The sequence below is a fragment of the Erpetoichthys calabaricus genome, chromosome 8 (genome assembly GCF_900747795.2).
Source record: "Erpetoichthys calabaricus chromosome 8, fErpCal1.3, whole genome shotgun sequence".
NCBI lineage: Eukaryota > Metazoa > Chordata > Cladistia > Polypteriformes > Polypteridae > Erpetoichthys > Erpetoichthys calabaricus.
Genome location: NC_041401.2, coordinates 92,974,979 through 92,999,239, shown reverse-complemented (window position 1 = coordinate 92,999,239; position 24,261 = coordinate 92,974,979). Strand labels below are relative to the sequence as shown.

Genomic DNA, 24,261 nt, shown 5'->3' with positions numbered 1-24,261 from the left:
TCTTACACCCCAAAACATGAGGCTGAGTCTCAGTACTTTAGCAACACCAGTTTTATTCATCTTGAAACAGGAACAGCACAGTTATTTATTGTAGCGTGATCTACCACTCTCCTATACACAGACACAGCAGTCAGGCAGGGTCGAGGCCAGGTTAGTGGCCAAGTAATACTGTGCCCTGCATTTACAATGTTCCTTGCATCACCTATCAAGTTTGCTTTTGCAGAGAGATGCAGCAGAGCTGTGTGCCTGCTGTTGCTCCAGCAATGGATAAACTGTCTTCCACAGACGCAGTGATTGCACTTTGGGACGCTCTTTGGCGTGTTGTCCAGTTGGGGGAGGTCCCAAGGGAGTTTAGAAACCTCACATTTTCTTGAATGAGTGGCACATTAATAGGAATGTTTCTTGAACGAGCATCACTGAACCACATAAAAACTGCTTTTTCGACATCTTCAAATGCAGCCGTTCACATACATTTGCAACTTTCTTTTTTGCTCGGTCTTTCAAGAAAGATGACAGTGTCGATGGCAAAATTCTGAATTCACTAGCAATGTCTTTTTTCTTTTTGCCACAATCGAGAACTGCAAAAATGTGAAGTTTTTTTTTTCTAATATGAACTGTTATTGTTTTTTCATGTCTGCCATTTCTATAGGAGGGTGACAATGAGTTAAATTCCAATGGATGTTTTTCAAATGTTGACGAGCAATAAGCAAAAGGTATCACTGAAAACGGCAAGAAACAAAAACAGCAAAAAAAAAAAAAAAACACTATGAGCAAAATTCGAAGAAAGAAATTTTTTACACAATGTTTCTGTTTGGGGATCGTTGTGCACAACTGAGCTGCGATCACAGAACTAACTGCTCTGTGAATGATTCATTCAGGCATTTCAAGGTCTTTTGGGCACTTCGTTGTAATGAAAGTATCTGCTGAATGTACTTCAGTGTGACGAGATTTCTATAGACTCATGTCGTATGGGGAAACTGTCGGAACCATAAAAATACTTTGTTGTAATGAAAATTTAGTTGTAAAGATATTCGTTGTAACGGAATTTTACCTGTATTGTCTGTATATATAAAACTATGTTATGATATATAGTATAATTGCACTCAAAGTCTATGTTTAATTCGTAAAAAAACTTAAACTCGCCAGGATCATTAGAGTAAGGAGTTTTCACAGCTTTATATACACACAGTGTCACTCTTCCCTGCCACACAACCCACAGCATACTGACACCTCTTAATTCAAGGCACCACACTAAATCTCAGCACAGAATTGGTCTTTGTTCAGGCAGTGGTTCATGTGATGACATTTCCAAAACATCTGCATTATCAGAAATCTTGCAGCAGGTTTTTTTGGGAACCTAAACCAAAAAACACACAATATTCACCCACAAATGAAACAATGGTGAAATGTTGTACAAAGTGCCATTTTAACCTCCCTCTAAATGTGACTTATTTCTGCAGGTGGTCTGCATGGACGACTATGATTTCAGTGAATTGGAAACAGAGACACTTGTGGTGCTCATCACCAGTACCTTTGGAAATGGGGATTCTCCTGGGAATGGACAGGTAGCCAGACCAACAGCTCTTCGACTTTTGGACTCAAGTTTCAATTCAGCTCACCATATTTAATTTTGTTCCCTTTATTTTTGAAGAATTTTAAGAAGTCCATATTTACCAAGAAGCAGTTGAACAACAAATTCAGGTAAGCCTGTGCGTGCTGTTGAGGTGACCAACTTGCACTGGTCACTCCCCTGAGGTTATTGTCATTTGTCCATGGTCAGAAGTAGCTTGCCTCCAACAGACAAGCCAGCTAGTTATAAATGTCTGTGTGATACTGTGACATGGGACAGCCAGTAGTTGCCAGGAGGTGAAAAGGCATAAGAGGGTAGAAGACCAACAGATAATATTGTAAGCTGCATGCCTGTCTCTGGTTATCCTGAAGTCTGCCATTTCCTTCATGAGCCAGTAGCCTTCACTGGGAGCAATGGCAGTCCAAAGCAGGATGATGTCTGCTACGTACTGTACATTGTTAATGAATGCTGTCTTGCTTTGGCTTTGGGCGGGACATGGAGTATTAATGTAATAATTGGAGCAGCATTGTCACTTTAGTTGAATTACATAATTTGTAAAAGTTGATGGGTTTCTCCTGGCAGGTACTGCGTATTTGGACTGGGTTCACGCACTTACCCACAGTTCTGTGCATTTGCACATACCATTGATGAAAGACTGCGAGAGCTAGGAGCCTTTCAGATAGCCCCCACAGGAGAAGGTGATGAGCTTTGTGGGCAGGAAGAGTCATTTGCCACCTGGGCAACAACTGTCTTCAAGGTAAGCTGAAATATGCCCAAAAGACAGTGACACCTGGCATGGAATTGCATAATAGAGCAAAGTCAACTAACTGTATATGAGATGTATTTTCACATGAGTATGGGACTACCATGAAGTTCAAACCACCCACAGAAAACTACAGTCCACAGGCATCCCTATCCCTCCACCTTCATCTATTATCAAATCCATATAGTTCAAGGCTGTTGGAACTGAAGCCTACCCAGCAACATCGAGCACAAGGCAGGAACCTGTCCATCCCAAGCACATTTACACATACTGTAATTTTGGGTCACTAATGTGAAAGTAAAAGCAGACGATCTGAATAGAAAAATTACATGTACACTGGGAGAACATACAAACTCTACCCATACAGGCCACCACTGTGTCGTCATGTTACCCACTCCTCCACCTCTTACATGGAAATGTTATGTGACTCAATGAACAAAGTAGCAGATAGTTCAAAATTTTACCAGAGTACTGATCCAGCCTCCCTTCAGTTTTAGCTCACTTTTTGCAACTCTGCTGCCCAGTTTAAAATTTATTGGATGGTGATAGATCCATATGAAAAAGAATCTGTACCTCCTGGTTAATTATATAAATAAATACTCATTAAAACATGCAGGCATCCAATGCAAATGATAATGTGAATATGAGCAAAAAAAAAATATAGTAAATATCATTATCTAACTTGCTCAATCCAGGTCACAGTTATGGGAAAGAGTAAATGTATTTATATTTGTTTAGGGAAAGTCTACATAAGAGCTAAAGAAAGATGTTGACAAGTATATGCCATTCATTACTTGCTTTGTAATATTTGCAAAATATCGCTGAATTATACTATAAGTCAATTTTAAAGGTCCCCAAAGTGCTATCATCTACCACACAACTGCGATCTAGTAACTTATTCCACATGTCCAAGATTCTCTGTGTGAGGAAAACCTTCTAACATTTATATGAAATTTACCCTTAACCAATTTCATTGACATAAGAATTTGAAATAAAGCAACGGCTGGCATCAGCTATTCCCGTCCTGACTTTAAACTCTTGTCAATATTTCCTCTTGGATAAACTGAAATATTTAACTTTTGTAGTCTGCTAAGAATAACCCACATAAATAAAGCAGTATGATGTTGTGGTTAAAGCTTTGTACTGCAAACCCTGAGGATGTGGGCTCAAATCCCACTACTGACACTGTGTGACCATAAACAAGTCACTTGACCTGCCTGTGCTCCAATTGGAAAATCAAAAGAAATGTAACCAATTGCATCATAAATGTTGCCTTGGATAAAAGTGCCAGCCAAATAAGTACATATCAATAAAGAGACTAATGAACAGTTTGCAGACTTATTTTCATTCTTACTTTAAGCGAGGGACAGAGCACTATACATACAGTTAAGAGCAGTCCAATTTGTAAGTTCAAGCCATAGCTACCTCAACTGCAAACATTTATAAGACATTGTAGCATCCTTCAACTTGGCCAGAGTGCTTTGCAGTAAAGTAGCTAAAAACAAAGAGATTAATTAAGGAACTTATCTATGTACAAAGCAAAACAGCTAGTAGTTAGAAAAGATTTATGTTAGCTACACAATAGACATTGCTATCCTGTGGTGTTAAATTGGCCATACTGGATACATAACATAATATTATCAAACATGCTTAATCTAGTTCAGGGTCTGTCACTACCCGATCCACGCTGTCTGCCCGATCTGCGCATGTATGCATTTTGAAAGGATACTTTATCACACACTTTACAGTGCTGCCTGATCTGACAATGACAGGGTCATAGCAGCATTTGGCACAAGGCAGAAAACAGCCCTCGTGCCAGTCCATTGCAGGGCCCTCTCTCACGCACACCCACAGGGGGCAATTTGGAATCACCAGCTAACCTGACTAACACATTTTTGCGGATGTAAGAGGAAACTACACTACATGGAGGAAAACCCATTTAGACACTGAAGAACATCCAACCTCTCAGGATTTCAACCCAGGAGGCTAGGACCCTGTAGCCTGACATAGAATGTGTTATCAAAAAACTGATGTCAAAAAGTTGTTCAGTCAGAAAATATGGAAGAATAATTTGATAACTGAAAATGAATGTTGAGAGTATATTTAATGTACAATATATTTTTTCTCTAGTAAAATAAAAGAAAAATGATTCAACAAATGACAAGTTCAGCTCTCTGCTTGCTATGCACTCTATTTCCAGTCAGGGACAGAGGGCGTCAGCGGTTTCCAGTCCATCATCAGGGCTCACTCACACACCAGGGGCCTCATGCATAAACAGTGCGTACGCACAAAAATGTTGTGTACGCTCATTTCCACACTCACATCGCAATGTATAAAAACTAAACTTGGCTTAAAGCCATGCACATTTTCATGCCAGCTAAATCCTTGGTGTATGTAAGTTCTCCGCTCAGTTTTGCAAACTGACGGCACCCAGCGTCAAAGCAGTGCTTTTGTTCCAGTGTGGTTTCCCTTTGTTTTTTAGATCCACATCCCTGACGCGGCTTTATCAAATACATTGAAATTAACCACATATCACTTATTAGTTTAAGGCATCTGATTTATGATATACTGGTCTACAGCATGGCCAAACTATTCCAAATACCATAGCTGCTTTAGTGTCATTCCTCTTAATGCTCCACTCAGAGTATTTATCCCACTGTATCTGAGTGTGAAATCACAGCTCTACAGCAGCTTATCAGAAAGAGAATTATCGGGATACAGCATCAAGCACACGCTGCCTCAGCCATGAACACAGTCTATTGAGCTGCTCCCATACAGCAAATGCTTCAGAGTCTTTCCTGTAGGGACCTTGCAGTTAAGAAGCAGTTTTATCCCAAGAACTCTAAATGCATTTAATCAATCCATCAAGTGCTCCTTGTAGAACTGTTTGTACTTATAAATACAATCACCTCACTATATTAGGGATACAGTTATAATATTGCACAACCTAAGCCACTTTATAAAAGTCGTATTTACATATGATGACAATATCATTTTTTAGATGAAATGCAGCAAAATGTTTATTACATTATACAGATAAAATTTTAACATCATTTAAATAATCTATATTGTTAATAATTAAACATGTGAGGACATTGTGTCGCAGCGCTAGCAATGAGCTGGCGCCCCGTTCAGGGATTGTTCCAGCCTCGCTCTGTATTCTTCCTGGGGCTGGCGCAACACTGAATGGATAGATGGATAGAATAATTAAACATGTACTACGAAGATATTTCAATGTTCCTTAAAAGTTTTGAAGAATTGGCATTCTAAGCTTACAGATGGTTTGACATATATTACAGAGCTGATTGTGTGGCTATTGGTTACTTGGAGAAAGAAAAGGAAGGACAGGAATTGGGGGTTAGTAAATTTGAGAGAGACAGTACTGCTGCAGTAAATTATTTCATCGAAGGTCGCGCAGCAAGCATCTTGCAGGAGGCAGGAACAATCTCTGGATGGGGCGCCAGTTCGTCACTATCACTGCGCCATCATGTTCCCATGTTTAACAACATGCTTTAATTCCTATCATCATCAAAATGATATCAAATATACATCTCAGTATTTAAATTATTCAGAGATCTGTAATATCACAAATGTAATGGATTCTGTGTCCTGTTGGAGGAAGAGAAAGCCCGTTTTAGAAGCACGTAGTGATTCACACACATAGAGCACATAGAAGAACACATACAATACAAAGCATTTAATGTGGTACTTTAGTTACAATGGTATTTGAGAAACTAGTAAATTAAACGATTTAAAGATTAAGTTTATAATGTTCTACTTTAATGACAAAATAAACTATGTGATCAAAGTTGACATTTCAAGCTTTTTATCCCCACTGTATGCCTATTTTTTTCCTTTTCTCTGTACCCTAATAAGCTTCCATATGACATTTAGACGATTGGCTACGATTCGCCTTTTCACAACAACTTTGATATCTGACAACTTCTTTTTTATTTTGAGTACTGTTCGACTTTGTGAACTTTTGTTTTTTGTATCACTGTGTAAACCAACAAATAGTACATTTTTCCTTGCCTCCACTTGGTATTCGCTGAAATTCTTCTGTTTTTGTCATTGTCTTTTCACAGAACACTGAGCTTAAGGGCTATTTCTATTGATTTGCATATTCAAAGAGGCGTAATTCTGGGAGGAGACGGGGTGGGACAGCAGGCACATGCACGTGCGTTACTTTTTATGCTGACTGGGATTTATGCAGCGGAAGAACGTGGAAGTTGGTGTATGCACAGATTTATGCATCTGCATTTTTTTGTGCGTACGCACATTTCTGATTTGTCCATACACCATGTTTTAGTGTGAATGCTATGCATGGCGTTATGCATGAAGCCCCAGGACTGGTTACATATCTTTGTACTGTAGAAAGAGCAAATTCACATCTACTCTCCATACAGAAGGATCCCAGGATGAGGCCTGAACTGGGACCTAGTATTGTGAGGCAACAGTTCTAACTGTGTATCCCACTTTATATCCGATCCTGGCATGATATACCTGCCATTATGGGGCTATAACGTGGCAATGGATCCTCGAAAAGTGAAAGATAAAATTACAGCATTTAGAGTATAGCTTGCATTAAAAACTGATAATCAGTGAAAATCATTTCTCCTACTGACTGTTTTTTATTCATTTTCATCTTTATTTTAGAACATCTGCAAAGAGTTTGAGATCCAGGGGCAACCGAACAATCATTTTGAGGGCCTGGGAGGCACCAACCCCATCTGGGAGCCTGAGAAACACAGAGTGTGCCAGGAGATTCAGACTGTTGGACGTGTCAAAGGTGAGTGACTGTTGTAATAACTTCCTTTCAGAACTGGAAGAAGGAGTTATCCTCAGACGGTTCAATGGCATGAGAAACGAGGGCAGCATGCCACAACATACAGGATGCCAATGCTGGATGGCTAATGTCTTGTGGGAAGCAGATGGCTCCAGTGTTATTTTGACTGCTATTTTTTGTACTCTTATTAGTGCCATCTTCTGGAATAAAGGCTGTGTAAAGTACAAGAGCACACACTAAACTATCCTGGCAGGCATTTCTTCATGGTGTTTATAGACCCTCTACTACACCACAAATGGACACTCAGTCCTGCAGTTCAAGGTGTTACATGGCACAGCCTCCTTTGATGGCTTTTATTGTTTCCAGTTTCTAATGTCCACCATTATAAAGGGCTTTGCCAAGCAAACAGACAAGAAGAAAAAAAATAACTATGAAAAAAACACTCATCCACTTCAGTAGAGGGCCTCAACCAAGTGGGCAACATGTCAGAGTGAAGACTCAGCTGGGGGATTATGAGAGCTGGTGATCAGCTTCCCCAAGGATCAGATTAAAGAGACAAAGCCACATTTGTTCTACTGTCATGCCAAGTTGCCACCTCATTTGGGCACAGGAGGGTCTCAACTTCCAAGTTTGAGGGCGGATTTCTCACAATGTTTTCTCTTTACAGCACTGTCGATGCTCCATTCAAAGGATGTCTTTGGCATGAAGTTGAAGTCCAGGAGGAACCTCCAGAGCCTTGATTCAAGGTAGACTTTTGAACCCCTAACTAGAGATGGCTTGCCACTTTTGTACTTGCATAAACGGACATCCTTCTTGATTATTTGTTTATATCATCCTACATGGATGCATATTGGGGAGAAGTAACCCCTTAGTCTTCTAGAATGCACTCCACCATTTGCATAACCTGAGCCTGGTCCCTCTTGCCCAGGGTTATTCAAATGTCAATGGGCACAGCACCTTGTTTTTTTATTTCCTTGTTTTAGCAGAGTAGCATACACTGAGTCTGCACTGTACATGGACCCTAAGTCTGTTCTTGGCTGTGTGGGATCTTTATTGAACTACTATTTTCTTTAGCATTTTAAAGACATGATGCCAAGCCGTCTTGCATTTCTAAATTGGATTTCTATGAATGAGCTTGCCCAGCGATGAACAGGCTCTCTATCTGATGACGGAAATTGTTTTGTCCACCAGTGCATTTTGGGATAACCTTCTTGTACCTCACTGCTCAAACGAAAGCCGACAGTTTATATAATGAATAAATTAAGTTAGTGTGCCCTGTGATGGGCTGGCATCTTTACAAGAGTTGGTTCCCACCTTACTGAGCCCTGTTTCTAGGGTAGGCTCAGCCACACCATGTCCCTCTACTAGAGAAAATGGTCTCAGTCAATGTGATACACATCAGGAGTCAACAGAAGAGACTTATGGAGTGTCTATTATTTTTAGAGACTTTCCTTCCAGTTACTGTGATGCCAGCTAAGGCCTGAGGTCCCTTAGTTCATTTGATCACAAATCAGGCTATATCAGCCTAGGTGGTAAAGTGGTTATCATTGAGTTCTCATAGCTTCAGAGTCCTTGGTTCAAATCCTGGTGTGGACAATATTGGACTTTTCATGTTCACCCTTTATCCACGTGAGGATTTTTCCAGGAAATCTGGTCTTCCTCCTAAATTTCAAAGACGCAAGTCTTAGTTCAATTGCTCCAGTGTGTGTAATTGTAGCCTGTATTGAAGTGGCATCCTGCCCAGGGTTGGTTCTTGACTTGTGTTCTTATTATCAGTATAGGCCAAGAGTCACGTGATTCTGAATGAACTGAAATGGTTTCAAAAACCTATAGATAGTTGTATCGACCAGTTTCTTTTTTATTATTTTTTCAGCCGCTCCACCATCCTGCTGGAGTTAATTAGCACTGAATCTCAGGATCTGGAGTATCTCCCTGGTGAACATCTTGGAGTTTTCCCCGAAAATCAGACTGAGCTGGTCAGTGGTATCATCAAACGGCTGAAGGATGCCCCACCAAGTCACCAGAACCTGCGCCTGGAGGTGCTCACACAGTCTGACCAAGGTAAGTGGTCTCTAAGGTTGGTGTGATGAGTTTGATGCTAGAATTCCAAATCATTCTGACTGTGAATAAAAAGAAACAGAAATTAAAGTCTTTCAACTGGGAGAGCAAAATAAATGAGTTTCTCTTAGTTTTATACAATGTTTTTCAATAGCACTTTGTCATGTGGCTCAGACAGATAGGCAGACTTTTTTTAAATACTACACTGCAGTCCATTGCAGCCTGCAGTCTGATTTTACTCCAGACTAATCTTCTGTCTGTCATCCTCCCAGGTTCCACTAAGAGCTGGATAACCGATAGCCGCCTACCGCCATGTTCTATCCAACAGGCCCTCACCTACTTCCTTGACATCACCACTCCACCAAGCCAGCTACTTCTCAAGAAGATGTGTCAGCTAACCTGTGAGGAAGGAGAGAGGAGACAGCTGGAGAAACTGGCCAAGGTGAAATGGGAAATAAGAGGCCTTCTGGGCCACAGAGGGCATTGTGAAGTCATTCAGAGAAGCTGAATGCATAATGTGGTCCATTTTGGACATGCCAGCAATCTAGAAAAGTGAGCCAGATCACACCAGCTGATATCACAAGGTTTCTGTGGCAATTTTAGGCTGTGTGACAAGCAAAGTTTACAGGATATGGCATTTTGGGGATTATGGCCAACTGCATCGACAGGATGAGGCTAGATTAGTTCAGGGAGCCATGGGTTAGAGATGAAAAAGCCTGCAACTGAAATGCTCCATTTCCATTTTTTAGGATGCAGAGACATACAAAGACTGGAAAGACTTCAGGAGCCCCACATTGCTGGAAGTGCTTGACGAGTTTCCATCCTTGGAGATCACTACCCCTTTCATCCTCAGTCAGCTGCCACCTCTGAAACCTCGGTTCTACTCAATCAGCTCGTCTCAAGACCTGAACCCTCAAGAGATCCACTTGACTGTGGCAGTTGTCAGTTACAACACCCAAGGTATGTCCTGTCGCTTCCATGGCAGGCCATGTCTAACATTCTGTTATGTCCAGCCCAAGTGCAATTCACCTGAAGGTTTTCATTAATCAAACTACATTTTACATAGTCACTTTTTAAAGCTGGCATCGTTAGAAAGCAATTTAGAAAGCAATCCAAATGGCGAGCTGGCATTTGTATTCTCAACTTGTCAGAACAGCACAGACATGAAACGATATACATAAGCACATGCATTCTGAAACCTACCTACAGTACATTTCATGGTCAAATGTTCAGATTTTGTCCAGCAGTGGGTGCAATTCACAAACAATCATTTTATCACAGGGCTTCATTAATGTAATTTAGTTTGATTTGTTCTTGTATTCTTCACTGAAGACAGGCACAGAGTTCTTCTGAACCTAAATGATGACCAGTAAGACAAAAGTAATAACAAAAGCACAGGAATAACAAGAGCAAGAAAAAGGTATATGGATAAAATAAAACCCATTCCTTAAGGCCTAACTAAACAAACAAAAGGGGCACCATCTGCCCCATAAGTTGGATTCTCCACTTACCCATTGTTATACTCTCCTCTGTCCACCTTCACTGCAGATTCCACTCCTTCTCAAATCTTCTGGCCTTCCTTCTTCCTATCAACTGAGCCCTCATTCACTATCTACCTCGCAATTTCAATCATACCCATACACTGTTACAAAGAACCCTAGAAGTATGCTTGAATTACCCAATGTCCATCCCAAGCTCTGATGGGGCCTTTCAGGAGCCCACCCAGTGGCACCAGGTGCATTTCTTTGTTGCTCATGCCACAGAGTTGTACAGGGGAGTTCTAGGCTGGGTGTGCTCCTCAGTACTCTTGTCAAGTTATATCACTCTGTCCTTCAGTGGTTTTGGTAAACAGCTACCAGATTAATAAGCCCAATGTTATTCATATTTGGGTTGTTCCAGTCCTAGAATTATAGTAGTTGTAGTGTACCCCTTTGGTTATAAATGGTATTATTACCACTCATATACCTTTACGCTATGATAACATTGAATTTCTAAACAGTAAATACTTACATATGTCATTTACAATAAAATCTAAAAAACTGTTGCCTTTAAGTAAGATAGTGAGATAAGGAGACATGAGATATTGATAAAGCTCTACATGAAATATCCAATCAGACTAACTGTAAGTTATCCTTCAAGGTGAAAGCAATTCCTCTACAGCTCAGGACATTTCAGCTGCTTATAGTTGAAGGTGCGTGATACAAGGGCATTTTGTAGAGCCCTCTTACACCAAGTCGCATCATAACCTTTGACTTCCAGTGAAGTGCATCTCTTGATCACATAACAGTGGTGTGAATGAAACACATGACACTAGGAGGAGCAAACGTGGAGTGGTGAAACACTACTTCAAGGACTACATCAACATTTCACAATTTCTTACCAAATGTTGTACAGGGAGCTCCAGGAACTTCTCCTTCAACCCCTACAATATACTACATGTGGAAGATTCTTATATAGAATTTGGACTCCATTGAGTCCAAGTATCAAAGGCTGAACTTTTCAATGGTCTACAATGTTTCTCAATCCTGGGACCAGTGATAAACATGGCTTGTACCTACACATGAGGAACACTTTTTTTACTTTTATCACTTTTTTTACTTAATATTTTATACATTACATGTGAAGATTGTTGCTGCCTCTTCGAATTAGACAGACATAAACTAATTTACTGGAAACTTAAGACACATCTGGACACTTGTGCAGTTTATGAAAGTCACACAAGATGTTTCCTAATTCTTTCCAGATGGGCAGGGACCTGTTCACTATGGAGTCTGCAGCAACTGGCTGAATACAATCAAAGAGGGAGACTTGGTTCCATGCTTCATTCGCAGGTAAGAGTGGCTCAGTGATTAGCACAGCTAGCTTACTCCTTTGGGCCACTGGGTTCAAATCCCATCTTGGTCATCTTGTCTGTGTGGGTTATCCTCTGGGTGCTCGAGAAAATAATGTTCCATGATAATCTGAACTTTTGGGTAAATATTTAAGAATGCCCTTTATTGATTCCTGCATTTAACACAGCACTGTCAGGATTAAGTGGATTCAAAAATATATATACTGTAAATTAATGCTCAAAATATTTACTACTAGCCAACCCGCAGCGTAGCATACACCGCATAATCACACCACTTTTTTAATGATTTTTAAGCACAGGAAAAAAAAATGAACATTTGAAAAATCCGTAATTTAATAAACCACCAAGAAAAGTAACATTGCAACAATGCACGCTACGAACCAACATACAATCATCATTCAGTACGCACTGCCTGCTCATGTGCCCGCCCTCAACTCAACTCCTCACCTGAGTTGCTTTCGTCTGTGTACAGTCCACATGCACCTGTGAGTCACATTGACTGTTCATTTTCCAAACACCACCTCAGTCGCTTTTGTCTTTGCTACAGTCCACATGCACCTCTGTGTGCCATGGTCGGCTGCTTAGTGAATTATTGGTGGGCGTGGCTCTGTGTTGTTGGTGGGCGTGGCTCTGTGAGTTGTCATTGTATCCCATGGTCTTAGCGTTGGTGGGCGGGTCTCTGTGAGTTGGCGGGCGTGGCTATGCCGTGTGTATCCCATGGTTGTCTTGCTTGTTCTGTCAGCTTAGTGAATTATATATTATATATATAGATGGCTGCCTAACGCCCATGACATTCTACAAAGAAATCTGCAACATGTCCATACCAATCCATAAACACCACAGTACACCGGACCAAGCGTAATGCCGTATTGGAGATTTATTGCTCTCAATACAATAGTGATGCCTCAATAATCACAGATGAAATGTTGCACATCCCAAACAAAAAAGTAATGTTCTTTGCCTTTGAATATAACTATATAATATATAATGGTTAGAAATTGAGGGATTGGGGTAAGTGCTTCCAGTAATATATACAGTTGCGATAAAATGTCTGTGAACCCTTTAGAATTTCCTGGACTTCCGCATAAATAAGTCATAACGGTGTGATCTAACCTTCAAAAGTGAGTTGTGACATGCAAGGGGTTCTTAAACAGCTTAGGGGCATAAGCATTGAGTGAAAGAGTATTGAGACATCAGAGTCTGCAGGTTTGCCAATTTCAGCAGGACATCAAGTGGGACTGGTCAGCATTGGTCCAAGTGATCTATTTTATCTCTCTGATGGAACACCAGTATTGACGAGTAGTGATTGTGCACATCAACCACCATTCATCTCTTGTTGTATCAGCACCACTGAATGAGAAGAGGTTGGGGAGACCAGAACTTCCATCCTTAAGTGATGACTCCCTATGTGTCACAACGTTTTACAACTGATCCTGCAAGGTCACACAGTCACTGGACACACCCAGCAGTCCACATGGTTTTTACGGGTTGAAAGAAAACATTTTATATGACGCATAGCTTGCGTCTCTTTTTTTGAAGTATATTTTTACTAGTATAAGTGTTAAAATGCAATACATTTGGTAAATGTTTCATATAAGAATTTAAAATATGTAAACATTTACTTAAAACTCTGAACTTAAAGTCAAATAGTACTTTTTCTGTCTGCTTTATTTGCTCTCTGTTGCTTCCATGCCTGTGTTATGAAAGATGCCAGTGTGAGGACACCAATTGTATTTGGAAGTTCTCATTATGCGTGAATTATGCGTGATTATTTTTAATTTTAAGCCCAATTGAACACTACTTTGAATTACGTTCAAATTCAGTAATTAAGATACATCCATTTTGTATCCCGCTTATCTAATTCATCCTAGTAAGGCCAACTTCATTCAGTTTAAGGCAAGAGTAGTAATTGAAACCACTTTATGAGGTAAATGACAATGATCTATATCTGTCTATTCTAGCACAAGCAACTTTCTTCTACCCAAGGAGCCTAATGCCCCTACTATTTTAGTGGGACCTGGAACAGGCATTGCTCCATTCAGGAGTTTCTGGCAACAAAGACTACATGATATGGAGAAAAAAGGTAAGTGTTAGCATTTAGAAAGCTGCAATTAAACACAAATATGGAGGGCTTTTTGAATTAACCTATATTCTGCAGACATCATTCTAATTGTTGCAGCGCTGTGTGGCTCTAGTTGTCTGGGTTCAAATCTCAGTTTAGCCAAATCATCTTTGTATTATTCCTCTCACATCACAACACTGCCAATCTTAAGTCAGCTGGCCCTGTGTGAGTGAGTGTGAGTGTACCCGGCAGTGGACTGGCATTCTGTCCAAGGGCTGGTTGTTATTTTGAGTTTAATGCTGCCAGATTAGGCTTTGGCCCCTCTGAAACCCACCTGGATGAAATGGGTTCATGCTGAATGGATGAATGACAGTACGGAACATTCTTTGGATTGTACTTATAGAATGACCTACGTGTCACACATCTCCAGCTACAAGTTACATTTAAGAGCTACATGTACTGGTAAGAAATGCATTTTGCAGTCACCATTTAGGTCCACACAACTGTAGATTGAGAGAGGGAAGGTGATCCTAACTGCAAGACCCAAAAGCATAGAGCTTACTTAAGGCTAGTCCCTAAATGATACCCAGGACAACCTACATATGACATGATAAGCTATCATCAATTTAGGGAAATTGATATTTCAATTACAACTATCTTTGGATTTCTAACACCTTCTGTTCATCCCTTACCAGGGCTGAAAACCTGTCCGATGACTCTGGTGTTTGGCTGCCGGCAATCTGCCATGGACCACATTTACAAAGATGAAATGCTAGACATGAAAAGGAAGGGCGTCTTAGATGAAGTCTACACAGCCTACTCCAGGGAACCAGACCAGAAGAAAGTAAGTGCTGGACATGCATCTGTCATCCTTTTTGTCCTTCATTTGATGTTGCCATGTGATGAAATGAGTGTATTATGGCACGAAATGATGGGTGCTTTATTGCAAAATAAAGCAATATTGATTATAATGATAATAATTACAAATTGAGTAAAAGTTGAGGTATCGGAATATCAAGTTTACACTTTTCTAATTGGAACAGAATTTTCTTTGGAACATTTGGTGCCTTTTATCAGGGCCATCTATAATCTCATCTTGTGATGGTGATTGCTGTGCTATTTTAAAATACATTTTTATTGACTGGGAATGAGTCAGTCAATGAACCTGCCCGGGATTGGTTCCTGCCTTGTGCCCTGTGTTGGCTGGGATTGGCTCCAGCAGACCCCCGTGACCCTGTGTTTGGATTCAGCAGGTTGGAAAATGGATGGATGGATGACTGGGAATGATTGGCACCCTCTCTATTGTTGTTCCTGCCTTGTGCACAATGAATAAGTGAGCTGGAAATGGATGAACATTTAAGTGAGATTATAGCAATAGTGACACAAATCAGTTATAACAGACTTGGAGCAGCAGATACTTGTATATCCTGTGATATTACTTTGTCTTTTAATGGGAAAGAATGATGCCCAGTATTTGTGCATGTTAATGCAGAACACCCAATATGCCCACTTTTCTCAGAAAGATATATGCCTATACCCCAACTTTCATAGCAGGTCAGTGGTATACTCCAAGAATAGTAATGATTTTTGGTCATGTTTTGTTAGCTGAATGTTTAACAAAAGGAAATTCCTTGTCTCATGGTGGATGGCACTTGAGAGCCATAGGACTTCTTTGCCCAGCTTTGAAAGAGTCTATGTGTCAGTAGTCCAGGAATCTTTTTACTGTAAACACCCTTGCATTTCATTTTTGCTTTTTATCGTAGTTTGATATTTAAAGGGTAAGAGAAGTTAGGGTTCAAGTGAAGTTTGTAAATTCTTGCCAACTACATAATTTTCATGCAATATCCTAAGGAGATCTGCTTGACTGATAACTATAAGTTGGAATCACATAAGAGAACAGGTGTTTGTGAGTATACCCTGCAAAGAATTTCATCGCATCCATGACCTGTCCTTGGCATGTGTGACCCTAAAGTGAACTAAGTGAATTAAGAGGAGTAACAAATGAAAGTACACATTATCTTATATATAAATGTCTACACGTGGAAGTGTGTCTGTCTGTCTGTCTGGCCCAGAAGTGCGAGGCTACAGTCTAAAGCTCAAAGAGCCAGCAAAGTGGCCCCAAGTCGAAAGAAGAAAGAAGGACAAGGCTACAGCATGAAGCTGAAAGAAAGCGACTCCGTCGCCAAAGTTAAACCGCCGACGAAAGACAAACGAGAGAGAAACTAAATTTGTCGCTGACAGACAAGGGGGGCGAGCACGTCTGCAAAACAAAACCGCCGACTCTGTATTTAAATTTTTTTTCCGATGATTTCAATAGTTTCTAGGAGCCCAGGCTTTTTACAGCACAGGCTTACAAAGCTAATATATAATAAATAGTAAGGAGTAAATCCCAAAGAACTCACTTAGCCTTGAGTTTGGTGAAATCATAGAAATATTTGGGAACTTGGATTATAATAGTATATTGGTCTTTCAAGTGACCATGATGGCTGAGTGAATAAGTACCAACTATGCTGGACCAATTATTGTGGCCACAAAATTGACATAAGCTGTGAGGGAGCGATGCTAACTACTGCACCACTGTGCCTTGCAGAGATCAAATTAATAGAATTAAATATCAGAACAGTAAAATATCTCGCGGACTGTGTCAGAAAGGAAATATAAATTCACTATGGATTAGTTCCTACAGATTCCATAGCAAATACTCACCTCTCTCAAGCCAAAAAGTACAATTTGTTTTTCTCCCTGACATTTTTGCGCACTCATTGCTGCTGTTGCTAGTACATAAACTCAACACTAAAGCATGTGGATTCGTTACTCTGTCCTATTTGCATCAACTGCTCAGCATTCTGGGCAATACTATTAAAGAGGTAGCATGTATTACACAGAGGTCACATACAAGTCCATACAAGACAACATTAACTTTAAGACACCAATAATTTGACACATTTTCAGTTTCCTTTGTCTGTGCATTTCGTGTTTAAGTTTATTTGAAATTTTTTTAGCCTGCTACTAAAAGCAGTGTTTTTTATTCTGGTATGGGATGCTGTCCAATTCAACAATAGCGTCTGTAGCTCTGTGATGTCACAACATCTTCGCAAATCATCATGGGAGCTGGGAAAAAAACTTGTCTAAATTGTCTGCATGATGATTTTCCAGGAAAATGTACAGCGAACAAGGTCACCAGCAAACACAGCATATTCACTGAGAAAAACACTTTGGTGAATTTTGACGATTAATACAAATAATAAATGACTGTCCTACTGTATGTAGAAATCAAGTACCACAATCATCAAAAAATGGGTTCAAGGTCCTCAGATTCTGGGACAGAAATAGACTTATTCAGTATCCTGTAATCATTTACTCAACTTGTCTCCTGAAGGTCTATGTTCAAGACATCTTAAGAGAGCATCTGTCAGAGAAGGTATTCACGCTGCTGTATGAAAAGAAAGGCCACATTTACATCTGTGGGGACATTCGGATGGCTCAAGATGTGGCCCAGACCCTCAAAGAGATCCTGGCAGCTAAACTTGGAAAAAACATGGAAAAGGCAGAGAAATACTTGACGCAACTAAAGGTGAGTACTTGTATAACTTCATGCTTAGCTTTTTAATTTCCAGTTTTGTGAATATATTTGTAATTACACTGTATGTACTTCAAATACAATGCATAAAACTGATGTTCAGAGTCTGACAATTTTACAATGATGTAGTTGCCATGGACCAGTCAATTCTCAGGTTTCTCAAAGGCCTCCCTCAAAGTATGACATTTCGGCGATTTGTTTAATTGAACTGGAAAAGGCTCATGTTAATCAGCCTCAGATTAAACACTTAAATGTTAATGATGGTTGAATCAAAACTTATTTAGCACTGGGTGGTGGCTGAATTTCATTTTGCTTAGTTTGCTATTTTCGTTTGCTTTTATTCTGTTTAATTCAAAGTAAATAGCTATCGTATTCTGTTTTTTTTTAAACAAACCAAAAAAAAGTAGGAGTGTATGCTGGCATCAGTAAAACAGTGTTATCGGAAGTCTTTTCCAGCCTGTGTTTTGTAATAACTATTTGATTCGCGGACATAACCTTGTTGATAAAGAAAGCCGTAAATGGAAGTTCTTTTGCCCAAGTACTTTGTCATCCCCCATTTAGTCCTTGTGTTCATTCAGCAGGTATTAAACTGGCATTCTGATGTCTGCAAACACATTACCTTTGCATAAAAAGCCCCTTTTGGTATGGCTTTAGGGGTCCTAGCTTCAGTTTGAAAACTCAGTTACTATCTTGTCCCCATACATTAACTTACCATCATCTTGTGTATAGAAACAAACCTTGGAAGGTGTTTATACTTAATCAAAGTTGATATACTTGAATAATATTTATGTGCCCACCTGTTAATTTGACTGACAAACAACCATCTGCTTGAGGGTCCCTGTCAGAAGCAGTTTGAGATTTGCATCAGAGTCTCCCTTGTCTTCAGTGAGTATCTGACTTCTGCAGTACAAGGCAATGAGTAATAGGCCTGCTGGCATGTCTGCCAAGGACCCACAGTGTTTGGAACAAACTGTTCAGTCTTCTAACTGAAGCGATGGTTTACTTTTAAACATTTTTTGCTCTGGGTTCAAATTGGAGACACAGAAGTGTAGAGGCATTCCACTTTGAACTTTGATCTTTTATGTAAGACAAAGCTCCCATCTTCCACCCTGTTGTTTTTACCCTCTTAAAGTCTTTGATGGAGTGCAGAGTATCAACGTATTCTATAGTAGACTGAAGAGAATGTGAAAGACCTGCATAGATTTAAACATACAAGTAAGTTAGGATCAAACTAGATGAATACTCTGGTGTCTTAAAGGTGTTCATCTGAAACAGAGATCACCTGACAAAGACTCTGGGCTGAGGTTCAGGAATAACTTTCCAAAATGTTTAAAACGTATTATCTTCAAACCAACTGACAGTAAAAGTTCAAGAATGTGCTGATCATTAGCCAGTTTTAATACCTCTCAACCCTTCCTTTCTTTTGTACCTCTCTAGCTCGACAAACGATATCATGAGGACATCTTCGGAGTGGTATTTCAGAAATGAGCCCACGTGGACTGCTGTATGCGTTTACAGAAACCGAGCTGCCTGAACACTGGATAGACAGCAGCGCCACATGTGGCCATGGAGTTTGTGCTGTGGGTAACTCCAGGGCAGTTAGAGAGTAGTGCCAAAAGCTTCTAGTCAGAGCATTCTGGATAAAAATACAAAAATGATATATAATATGGGCTTCCATAGGTACACATTTAACTTATTTGTGTTGTACATAGTTAATCTGTTAGAGTAGTGGATGTTTGACTAACAATGCAGAGTGGCTGCCTTACTGAATTGCTGGACTGTTCCACCTCTCCTCTCTTTACGACAATTCAAATGTGACTCACATTTTCCAGAGCGGTACTCCCAGCCAGTGACTGCACTGACAGAAACACTCTGGTTACAATACTTGTTACATATAGCAGTATGTATATAGTGTACATAATAAAATAAAACAAATATCTGACAACTTAAGTTTTTAGATATATTCCATGTTTCAGGACTGATGGGAAATAAATGTTAAAAAGTGCCTGCAGAGTTTAAGGGAGGTGCTGTGTGGTGGCACAGTCTAAACTTTAATTGCTTTTTAATGCTGTTGCATTACTCATGTACACTGAAAAAGTGGCTTTAATGTAAATGTGCCGATTGTAATCTTGAAATAAAGAAATCTGGAAATGAGGATGTCTTTCATTCATTTTCTGTGCCTTTGCTTCAAAACCTTTGGAAATTTTTAATCTGCAGTACATGGTTAGTGTGTCACCTCTCAACGGGTCTATGAGCCAGATGACAGGAAGGCTTGAAATGCTACACAATCGTGACAACCTTAGAGACAGGAGCTTCATCCTTTCATCCATTTTTCTGAATCTGCTTATATAGTAGAACGTTAGAGGAGCTGTTGGAGCATCACAAAGATTGGGGTAGGGGGAGCCTTAGTGAATCTCAGGGCAGTCTTGCTTACCTTATGGACAAGTATCAATCAATTGCACTGTGTTTTCGCTCACCCCATCCATCCGTTTTCTAAGATGTTTATAAGCTGGTTTGGCTGATCCATCATAACTTTCATTTGAACAGTGAGTCACATACTCATAGACATTAATGGAAGCTAAGAGAAAAAGCATTCCGGACACAAAGCGTCATGGGCATCTGCAACAAATTACCAAGTTACGTAGATGAAGCGGAAATCGTTTAAAAACATCTGGATTACATATTGGGTCAACTTAGCTATTAGCCAACCAGACAAGACTGACGAACTGAATATCTCCTCTCATTTGTTAACAAACCCTAGTTGAGATATCAGCCCATCACTGGGCACATTCACTCAGTCCAGTAGTAGAAAATCATGCTAAGAAAATTAATGGACTTGTAAACAAGATTCCAGGCATTTTCTTTACAAGTGAATTTAGTTGTGAGTGCTAAGGCATGGTAATACTGTGAGGGTCCTAAATACAGGGACATATCATCACCTGTCTCTAACAGTCTTCTGTTACACAGCTCTGGGTCCTCAGGGAACAACCATTGAATGATAAAAATCCAGGATTTTAAAATCAACACATCATCATGTCAAGGTTTTTTAGTCCCCATTGACAGTTTAGAAAGCTGGGTTACTTGTACACCCTTGTCTGCACCATTTTTGATAGACTTAATTCTAAAATAAAGTGAGAGGTTGGGGGCATGCACTGATACAGCAAGTTGGTGTACCCACCACATCAGGGGTGGGCAAAGTCATTCCTGGAGGGCCACAGTGGTCGCGGGTTTTTGTTCCAACCCAGTGGCTTAATTAGAAAACAATCCTTGCCAATAATTACATTTCATGGCTTGTTAGTGCTTTAACTCTGCTATGTCAAGTCATTCTCATATCCTAGATTTTTTTTCCATTCTAAGGATATCATCCAAATACTTTGAAGTGTAAAACGGATGGGTAATTCTCAATCCTTCACTTTTTTCTCTTCTCTTTCCTTCCAAGTATTTAATTAAACCAAATAGTGCACGATAAATACACACAGGTGTAAAGGGTAACAAGCAAAATGGATAACTGCTAGTTTCTTTTGTCATTTGCATCTTTTTACTAATAAGGAGCAATTAAAAACCAAGAATGCAGCTGTTTAAGACTTAAATAAGCAATAAGGGTTCAAAATCTTAATGAGGGAGATAACTAAAATGAAGCAGAAGTGTTTCTAGAGCAATAAGTGCTTCTTATTAAGCAATTGGGTTGGAACAAAAACCTGCAGCCACTGCGGCCCTCCAGGAATGACTTTGCCCACCCCTGTACCACATTATGAACCATATGAGGATCCCAAAGTGCAGCAAGACTGAAGGATTTTGTTTGCCTTTTGTGGACCGTACCCCTGGACTGAGTACTTTCTGGGGCTATTTCTTTGAGAAGGTGGAATATTCTCTCTAAATTCTCCCTAAGTTCTTTTAGATTAGTGGTTCTCGATCTTTACTCCTCTAAGGTTCCCCATTGTACTACTTGAATATGTGAGCCCCCTAACACAAACTATGATATTTATCCTCTTGTATTTTTGTGTAGTCTTGACAAAGGTTCTTGTTTTTGGACTTAAATTTATTAACAAAAGCATATTTGTTGCTAGTGCCATTACACTGACTGTATTTTTAAAGTGTCATACACAATTAATAGGAAATGGCCTGTATGTTTTAATTGAATAAAAAATTATATTTAACCCTTTCGGCCCTGACATCCTATTTAGGGATGCACCGATACCACTTTTTTGGAAAACGAGTACGAGTACGAGTACTTGCATTTCAGTACTCGCCGATACCGAGTACTTGCCGATACCGAGTACTTAATAAAAACATGATTTAAATTTACAGGTAACAGCTTTAGTCATATAATTTAACAAAAAAAACAAGAAACTCTCATCTATCCACTGGGAGGTTAGGCTAAATAGCGACACGGGGCTAACACTGCTTGTCCAAATATCCGTGGTGAAACTAAACGCAGAGGAGGCTTGCAGTAGGCTGTGGATATGTTTTTTCACGGAGTCGTGTAGTTTAGGCAGCTCCGTGTCAGTCATGTAGCGGCGGCTTGGGACATCATATCTGGGCTCCAGAACATGGAGGAGACGCAGGAATCCCACATTTTCTACCTCCGAGAGTGGCTGGTCACTCAATGCAATGTACTCAATAATTGCCTGTGTTATTTTCACAGCACGTGGATTGTCTCTGGACATTTTCTCTCGTCTTGCAAGAGTTTGCTGCTGCGTGGGTTGTGTTGGTTTAGAAGCGTGGGTAAACTCTTTGTACTCATTGTCGTGTTGGGATTTTAGGTGCTTGATTAAATTACTTGTGTTAAATGCGCTACCTTTTGAGCCTCCTCTGGACAATTTCGCTGAGCACAATTTGCAGTCCGCCTTTGTTTTGTCGTCTTCAATCACTTTGAAATAGTTCCACACGGCTGACATGTCTCGCCTCGCCTTCTCCCCGCTCTGAGCTGCAGCCGGGGCCTGGGGGCGGGCACTCGGCTCCTGTGATTAACCCCTTACACGCCGCTCAAACATAGACATTTCTCAGACCGTGGTATCGGTCCCCGGTATCGGGGGACTTTTAACGAGTACGAGTACTTTAGAAAATGTGGTATCGAGGCCGATACCAGATACCCGTTTCGGTATCGGTGCATCCCTAATCCTATTACTAGTACAGTACATAAATATGTAGCCATTTTTGTAAAGCACAGGTACGTCTGCAGCTGCTGGAACCAGGCGTGCTGCTATTATCGCAGACTGGAGATTCTGGCATACAGTCTGCGAAACACGGAAGTGAAAATGGACACTTCCAGAATGTGCACACCACATAGTACATAGCTTCACGTTCAATTTTATTTCCACAACAAGATTGAAGTATTTGGCAGCTATTGTATAATAATAGTGATCATTTTTTTGTTTTTTTCATTTTTGAGCTTCCTAGACACCCTAAAGGTAGAATATCTCACACAATAATTTTTCCCATAAAAACAGAAAATCCAGGGCCAAAAGGGTTAATAGCGTCTGAATTTTCTTCATCATAACAAAAATGAGTAGACATTTTTTGGGGATTGCCAAAATACAGAATTGGTCACTGAACGTATTTTTGTCAACAAAAGCTGCTCACTACTTATTCAGCTTAAGTATTACTTTTTAAATTAGGCATAAAATGGTGAAGTGTTTTCTGAAAAATTAAATATCAAAATAATCTTAAAAGGCAGTATTTGTTGTTGCACACATTTTTTCATAACGTACAGAAGCTACTTCGTTAACCTCTGGATTCAGCACTGGAGATCTTCCATCAGCAACAGCCATATTTTACCCAATTGGAAAAGCAAATGTGTTTTTTTAATCACATAAAACAATCGAGTCAGCAGAGAAGACAAAAAAGCATTGTGCGAGATGGTGGCATCAGTTGGGTAAGAAATTGTCACCCTGCAGCTTTAAAATTTGAGTGGAATGGCGGTTGCAGTGTGTGTCAAGTCGATTTATTGCTTATTTCACATCTTGTTAAAACACCTAAGTTCTTCATCATTCTTGTTGAGACATTTTAAGTTGCCTATTTATATGGAAACTACAGGCTAGTAGCTGTCATGTATTGTGCTGCACAGATACGTAAACGCGAGTGAATACTTAACTGCCGATAGCTGTGCCTATGTGGGCAATCCATCCAACCTCTGTCCAGACATGATGAGGACAAGGGAGATGCATTTCAATTCCAAATATAATCCAGCTAAACTATATACAGATACAATCTGGATATGAAATGGACTAAAGGGTGTCTGTGTATGAAACACATTTGATTTTGATTAAGCAAGCAGCAAGCACCCCGTCTTTAGCAACTATTTCAGTGATTTAAATATCCATCCATCCATTATCCATCCCACTATATCAGAACTACAGGGTCACGGGGGTCTGCTGTAGCAAATCTCAGGCAACACAGGTCACAAGGCAGGAAAAAATACCCAGGCAGGGCGCCAGCCCACTGCAGGGCACACACAGACACACACCAGGGACAATTTAGGATCAACAACGCACCCAACCTGCATGTCTTTGGACTGCGGGAGGAAACCGGAGTACCCGGAGGAAACCCTCACAGACATGTAGAGAACATGCAAACTCCACGCAGGGAGGA

At 40.1% G+C, this 24,261-nt stretch overlaps 1 protein-coding gene across 1 annotated transcript in view; it reads left to right on the top strand.

The window, feature by feature from the left end:
- The window catches only part of nos2b (nitric oxide synthase 2b, inducible), a 45,586-nt gene extending 26,055 nt beyond the window's left edge, over nt 1-19,531 (top strand). Inside the window, exons 15-27 of the mRNA XM_028807106.2 lie at nt 1,461-1,565; nt 1,652-1,701; nt 2,153-2,327; nt 6,990-7,122; nt 7,787-7,865; nt 8,993-9,180; nt 9,450-9,619; nt 9,927-10,137; nt 11,921-12,008; nt 13,990-14,111; nt 14,786-14,934; nt 17,470-17,664; nt 19,108-19,531. Coding sequence (XP_028662939.1) covers nt 1,461-1,565; nt 1,652-1,701; nt 2,153-2,327; nt 6,990-7,122; nt 7,787-7,865; nt 8,993-9,180; nt 9,450-9,619; nt 9,927-10,137; nt 11,921-12,008; nt 13,990-14,111; nt 14,786-14,934; nt 17,470-17,664; nt 19,108-19,158 — 1,716 coding nt within the window. The 3' untranslated portion in view covers nt 19,159-19,531. The remainder of the gene's footprint in view (nt 1-1,460; nt 1,566-1,651; nt 1,702-2,152; nt 2,328-6,989; nt 7,123-7,786; nt 7,866-8,992; nt 9,181-9,449; nt 9,620-9,926; nt 10,138-11,920; nt 12,009-13,989; nt 14,112-14,785; nt 14,935-17,469; nt 17,665-19,107) is intronic.
- Nucleotides 19,532-24,261: the final 4,730 nt, after the last annotated feature.